This window comes from Papaver somniferum, chromosome 5 (genome assembly GCF_003573695.1).
Source record: "Papaver somniferum cultivar HN1 chromosome 5, ASM357369v1, whole genome shotgun sequence".
NCBI lineage: Eukaryota > Viridiplantae > Streptophyta > Magnoliopsida > Ranunculales > Papaveraceae > Papaver > Papaver somniferum.
In genome coordinates this window covers 212,400,671-212,406,845 of record NC_039362.1, presented here as the reverse complement: position 1 = coordinate 212,406,845, position 6,175 = coordinate 212,400,671, and the positions used below count along the sequence as shown (strand labels likewise).

Here is a 6,175-nt window from a genome sequence, read left to right as displayed (position 1 = left end):
TTTTTCTTTCCTCACCTGTCGATTCATTATCAAAATCACTAATAAAGGTATCTACTTCATATTGCTTATACAAAGGTATCTACTTATGCAGTTCCTACCAATGCAGCCATTAGTTGCGAAATACAAAGGTATCTACTTCATATTGCTTCTCTAAAAATTTGGATTCACAAAGTAGAAAATCTATACATGGAAAAGGTTCTTTAAAAAACATATATGTTTTCAAAAAACCACCAGATTCTCCACAATGTGGAAGGACATGTCACAAGCAGTAATCTCTTTCGTTGACTCTCATCTCTCCCTGGATGAGAATAAGAACTCTTAAGGGGTATGAGTGTCTAATCATGCTCATCATATGTGGGATGTATAGGTTTTGTAACAAGGTATAAGCTCTGCTCCCTGAAACAATCTGTAATAGAACAAACCTACTTTTTGTTCTCTAAATTCATTTATTGAGCTATGTTAAGAATTGACAAAAGGTTCCATAAGCTACACTTAAGTCAGTTGATTTACTTGAACAACAGTTGACCATATATCATACATGTTAAACAACGGACAACTAGAAGAAAAGACATGAAAATTCATCTAAAATTATCAAAGATACAGATCAAGAAATGTGTCTATAAGGGAGGGAACCAAACCTGATAACGATACTTAACAGTTCAAAGCCTAAGCAGATTTCAAGTGAGGGAAAATGGTCACCAGCATCGTTTCTCTTAAGAAATATCTGTATGCATAATCAAATAGATGAAGCAAAGAGTTAATACACAATAAATCAGGGCAGCCACATAGCAATCTAATTCAAAACACTTACATTATGGAAAACCAAGTATAATCAAATAGATGAAGCAAAGAGGGTTTTATATAACAAAGCAAACAAACCCAAGCAAAAGAATACAGAGAAATCCTAATTCCCACGTTCTATTTCAGTAGTATAGGGTTTTTCATAAAAATTTCAAAATCAGTTACTAATATAAAATAGAAAATCTAATTAACACATCAACACCTTAATGAAAGCCTAATCCAAAAGAACAAATCGAAATCCAAATCAAAACACAAATTGAAAGCTTTAAACACTTACATCTTCAGATCGAAACCCCCAAAACCTCAAACTGCACTTGCAGCCTGAAACCCTAAATTCTCTTCTGCAGAGATAATAAAGTGGATTGAGATGAGCAAAAAATAGATTCAAAAACATAACGATACACAAATCGAACACACAAATCACTTACATCTTCAGCTTCAGATCGAAACCCAGACTTCAGTTCGCTACTGTAGAGACGAGGAGATGAAATGGTTCGAATGAAAAGAGAGAAATGGTTCGAATGAAAAGAAATGAAATGGTTCGATAGAAAGTAAAATCCATTCAAGGGTTACTTTGTCTTTTACCCCTAATATGTTTTAAAATAACAAAAAAATAGGCAGGAGGAGAAAACAATACAAGGGTTACTTTGTCTTTTCAGTATTAGACGGGTAGGCGGGTAGGGTAGGGTAATTTCGTGCTTTACCCGTCATCCTACCCATTTAATGGCGGGTAAAAAAATCTCTAACCGTCACCCTACCCGCCAAATAATGGGTAGGATAGGATAAGGTTACAACACTGGCGGGTAGGATAAAATTGGCGGATATGGATAGGGTATGTGCACCCCTACTTGAGACCGATTTTTTATGCTTATCTTGAATTTCCAATTCTAATCTTCTTCATTTTATCATAAACCTTCTTGAAAACCTGAATTCAAGATCCTAAACTCATTGCCGCAACATTGATAAACTCTTACGAATTACCTTGAAATAGAGAGCATTGAATTGGACTGGCTGAGTGCACACATTGGAGGCATTTTCCTTGCAGAAACCATGCCTCATGAGGGTAAATCAAGGAAAACAACAAAAGAAACCATGACAAAAGTGGAAGATTTGGACAAAAATGACTATTTTGCCCATCAAATTGTTCACTGGCCGCCCATAAACCCTATTTCTTCCCATTTTGTTTCTCACCCAAATTAGTCTCCAGTTCCACTTCCACCATTGCGAAGTTTCCAAGGTATCATCTCTCTCTATCTCTCCCTGTCTACGATTCTCTCTGCATATATATATATATATATATATATATATATATATATATATATAACGTTAATTTCTCTGTCCCAATTTGATTTTCGAACAAAAATCCCTACGCTGTACTTCTTTTTGCCCTAAATCTCCTAGAAAAAAAGAGAGTTTTTTATTAGAAGTATGATTTGATGAACAGGAATGGGAATAGCGTGATGCTAATTTGATTTAGTGTAGTTTGATGCGATTATTAATGTCAATTTTTTTTAATTATTTGCAAGATATCATCAAGTTTATTGAAGTGAGGATATGGCATTGAGAGGAGTATGGCAATTGAAGAAACTGGTTGTGAGCTACTGCGATTGGGGAGGAAGTAGTCGAGGAATCCGGTATGTCTTCTTTTTCATCTCTCTTTTCTAGTTCTTAGTTTATCGCCTCGGGTATTGAAAATGTTGTGTATTATTGATTCAGAAGAAAATGGTGAGAAATTTTTATGGAAGTTGTGAGTTTTGTTATCATGGGTTCTGCTTAAACCATATGAAAGTTTCACCATTGACATTATCTCAGAGTAATTTGATGTTGGTGATACACTTTGGGTGTCAGATGCCAACCTTGTTCTGCTGGTATCCCAATCTATAAGCATAACATGACCATTCGAAGGATTAATTGTACCACCCTTTATTTCATCCCGATTATCCAAATTCACAAAGGTTCCTCCTGTAGTCAGGACTTGTTCAATTTCTGTGCTTCCCACTAAATTACCATGTAATGTCGTCGCATGAGTAACAATTCTGGGTAATTCAGTCTTTAAACCTTGAGATAGTTTCCAATAAGGCTGAAAATTCAACAAATAGAAAACCCAATTGAAGTCACTGAAATGAACTTGTAGGGTGTTATCGTTTCATTTCTGGCCATTCTCTATGTTTCTGGACCCTTTTTATCACTCATATGATCGAAATTTTGTATAGTGTTTTTCTTGGTATTTTTTTCGTTTCCTCTATTTGCTTTCAGTAGACAAGTTTGTAACTGTGCTCAATTTAATTTGAATATGTACCTGTTTCAGTTCAGATTTCAGATCTAGCTCTTCAACAATCTTTAACTTCCCTGTTTCCTGATTAAAACCTCGTGTTCTTAAAAACCATGATAAACCAGTTAACAGAATGTCAAACCACATAAAGAAGAACACAATAGTTATGCGGTTATGCCATGTAACCGTTCTATTATCTCTAATGCTTCATGGAAAGTCACCATCTGAAGAGGAGATTATAAGTTGTCATTGGAGCACTCTGTAAACTTGTCTCATCTGCTCGAGAATTCTCCCTATTCTCAGGCCGAAAGCCACTCCCAAGACAGTAATTCATATTCCAATGGACGGGAAACATAAGGTTACCATCGGCTAAAATATTCAATGAGAACTTGGGTCGAATAGATGTTTCTCACCCACGAACTGCAGCACAGGCCACAGTGGCCATGATTTTATTTACAGAAGTTACGAGTTTTGAATTCTGCTTATAGCATATAAAAATTTCACCATTTGCCATTATCTCAGAGTTGGTTGATGTTGGTCAACACTTTGGGTGTCAGATGCTACCCTTGTTCTGCCGGTATCCCCTCTTCGTTTGAGTCCGCCCCACTGGTCTCAAAATTTAGGGTAGCATATATTAGAATGAGGGCAAAAAACATTTGTAAATACAAAAAATTGAGCAACTAATGTCACATAGAATATCTAAGAGAGCTTTTGCACTGTCTGGAGCTGAAGATGAATTTTTTCTTTCTTTCAGTATTTTGTTAAGATCAGCTGAGAACATATTTAGCATTTTTTTTGTCTCGGTTGCAGAACACATTCCAGTAAATGTAATTGCTGTGTTACTCGAGTAATGGATAGACAGATTAAAGGCAATCTGATAATTTGAGTGTGATCGTAGTTTTGAAAGTTCAAAAATCTTGTTCCATCTCCTACATTTTATGACCCAAAGTTAATCTTAGCTATAGTAACTTATGCTTTTATTTTGGCTAACTAAAAATTTATAATTGCAGGGAATTCATGAAATCTGAACTACCTGCATTTAAAGAGGGCAATCCTCAACTTGAGGTTGTTTCTGAACTCAACCGGGGTCGGCATCCATTTTTAAAAGCACTTTACAGTAAGATTCTCAGCTGTCTCTGTTCTGGTGTACATGTCATGTTGGTTCTTTGTATTTATACAGCTTGGATTCAAAGAAGCTTGTAGACATGCATCTGCTGGTAATATGGGTGAGCGAAACCTTGCATGACTTAGTGCACGGGTTTCTTTTGTATACCATCCCACGGTTTTGCATATGGTTTCGCTCACTTTCGCTACAAGCACGTCAAATGTCTCCTGTTATGTCATCTGACACTGTGGCTCTGTATCTGCTTGTACAAAACAACTTCATGTTGTATGTACAATCTAACAATCAATTATGACTGATGCATTACAAAATTTTCAATCACAACAAAATTTATTCTGCATTGCTGAAAACAATTCTGCAGTATACATGATTTATGGTACGGCATACCTGTAAATTTATTGAACATATCAGTCTAGCTTGAACAACTAGTGTTTAGTAAAAAACTCTCCCAAAAGGGACTGTCAAGTTTATGTACAAGCGAGGTTGTTAACAAGTACAAAAGCGGACATACTATATTTTTTGGAATGCTGCCTCTTTCCTTTTTCTTTTTGTGAAAGGAAGAATGCTTCTTTGTGCTAGTTATCATATTTCTGAATCTTCATATTAACTTTATCTACGCCTGTAGCAGACCAAGATTTGCTAGGATGCACTGAGCAATCCTAATTTTCCCCCTGAAGAGGACTTCAATTATTTCTGTTCCCTGAAACTGAATTTTGTATTGCTTCTTTACATGTGCATTTGTTTCTAGCTTTCACACCTTCTGTTGATGCATGAAAAGCAGTATGCTCTATGTTCTAAATAATTGGCATTTTTGTGTGAATGGTGGGACCTTTTTCTTAAGAGTTCTGTATTCCATTTAACTTAACAGAGAACAAGAATGAGCGTGTTGTCTGCGTGAGGAATCTGACACCTGAAGATGTACTCAAACATGCGACTAGGCTAAGAAATGCATTAGGAAGGAAGGTCGTAAAGCTGAAGACCAGGCATGTCACTAAACACCCGAGTGTTCAAGGTACATGGACCCCAGACACAAAGTTTGAATGCTGAATCGCGCTAAACAGTCAGAGACTCCACTATATGGCAAGCATTCAACACTTTATTTTTTCGCAGTGATATTTATTACATCTTAGGTCATTCCCTCTCCCTGCTAGCTGTTTTTATCACTGGTGCTGTTTTTCATGTATACCAACCTCACTTTAGACTGAAGTTGTATGTCACTGATAGGTTTGGCTTTTGTCAGAATAATTTTGATAACTGAAAAAAGAAATGTCTAGTTGACAGCTGGATTTAAAAAAAAATTGTGGAAACCTTTAATGTGCATCTTGATCTTGATGATATTGGCATCTGCCTGGAGCTCATAGTAAACTAACAATTACTTGTTTCATTCCCATTTTTACTGTGGTAAGTAGTTTATGACTTTCCAGACTTTGTAATGTATGACCTGCTTATAATTTTTGAAAATTCAGAAAAGCCTGCCTACATATAATGTATACAGATAACATCAAATCTAAGTAGTTGCCAATCCATTACAACGGAATTTTTCAAGATGACACTCACTTCAGTTATGACTAGCATTCATCAAGTCAGACGGGTTCTGCAAGAAGTACCGTCCTAGTATTCAACCCAACCCGATTTATTTGACAAGAAGGGTTGTTGCAATTGATAAGATAAGAAATGTTCATAACCTTCCCTCAAGTCCACAACGCCTTCATTGTCTTTATGAAATGATCAACTCTTGTTACCAAAGTCCATTGGATTGATTGAATAGTAAAACGGCTCATCCTGTAGGACCCATTTGCCTAAAACCCTAGCTGTAACTACTTTCACGCAGCTACAACCTTGCATGAGGCGGTCTACCTCAGGCTTTGGCGCAATTGGACCAGTTATAGCTGCTTTCCTAGTGCCTTGGAAAGACTGGCCATGAACTGGAATGGTAAATTTGATACAAGAGTACTTGAATCAGAATTAATAGTTTTCAG

The 6,175-nt window shown here is 36.3% G+C and overlaps 1 protein-coding gene and 1 long non-coding RNA gene across 2 annotated transcripts; one reads left to right on the top strand and one right to left on the bottom strand.

Moving 5' to 3' along the window:
* Positions 1 to 683: 683 nt before the first annotated feature.
* On the bottom strand, positions 684 to 1,273 carry LOC113284547. The gene is made up of 3 exons (XR_003328209.1): positions 1,230 to 1,273; positions 1,079 to 1,142; positions 684 to 724 (listed from the first exon to the last, which is right to left on the bottom strand). It is a non-coding gene; the product is annotated as an uncharacterized LOC113284547 (long non-coding RNA).
* Positions 1,274 to 1,985: 712 nt separating this feature from the next.
* LOC113284546 (54S ribosomal protein L51, mitochondrial-like) lies at positions 1,986 to 5,565 on the top strand. Its single transcript, XM_026534044.1, has 4 exons — positions 1,986 to 2,038; positions 2,328 to 2,435; positions 4,084 to 4,190; positions 5,065 to 5,565. The coding sequence occupies exons 2-4, from the start codon at positions 2,356 to 2,358 to the stop codon at positions 5,241 to 5,243; spliced, it is 366 nt and encodes a 121-aa protein (XP_026389829.1). The 5' UTR covers positions 1,986 to 2,038; positions 2,328 to 2,355; the 3' UTR covers positions 5,244 to 5,565.
* Positions 5,566 to 6,175: the final 610 nt, after the last annotated feature.

Bases quoted from the DNA above. Each gene is read 5' to 3' on its own strand.
- LOC113284546 (XM_026534044.1), top strand. From the start codon at position 2,356: ATGGCATTGAGAGGAGTATGGCAATTGAAGAAACTGGTTGTGAGCTAC. The intron at 2,436-4,083 runs GTATGTCTTCTT...TTATAATTGCAG, and splicing joins GGAAGTAGTCGAGGAATCCG to GGAATTCATGAAATCTGAAC. The intron at 4,191-5,064 runs GTAAGATTCTCA...TTAACTTAACAG, and splicing joins ATTTTTAAAAGCACTTTACA to AGAACAAGAATGAGCGTGTT.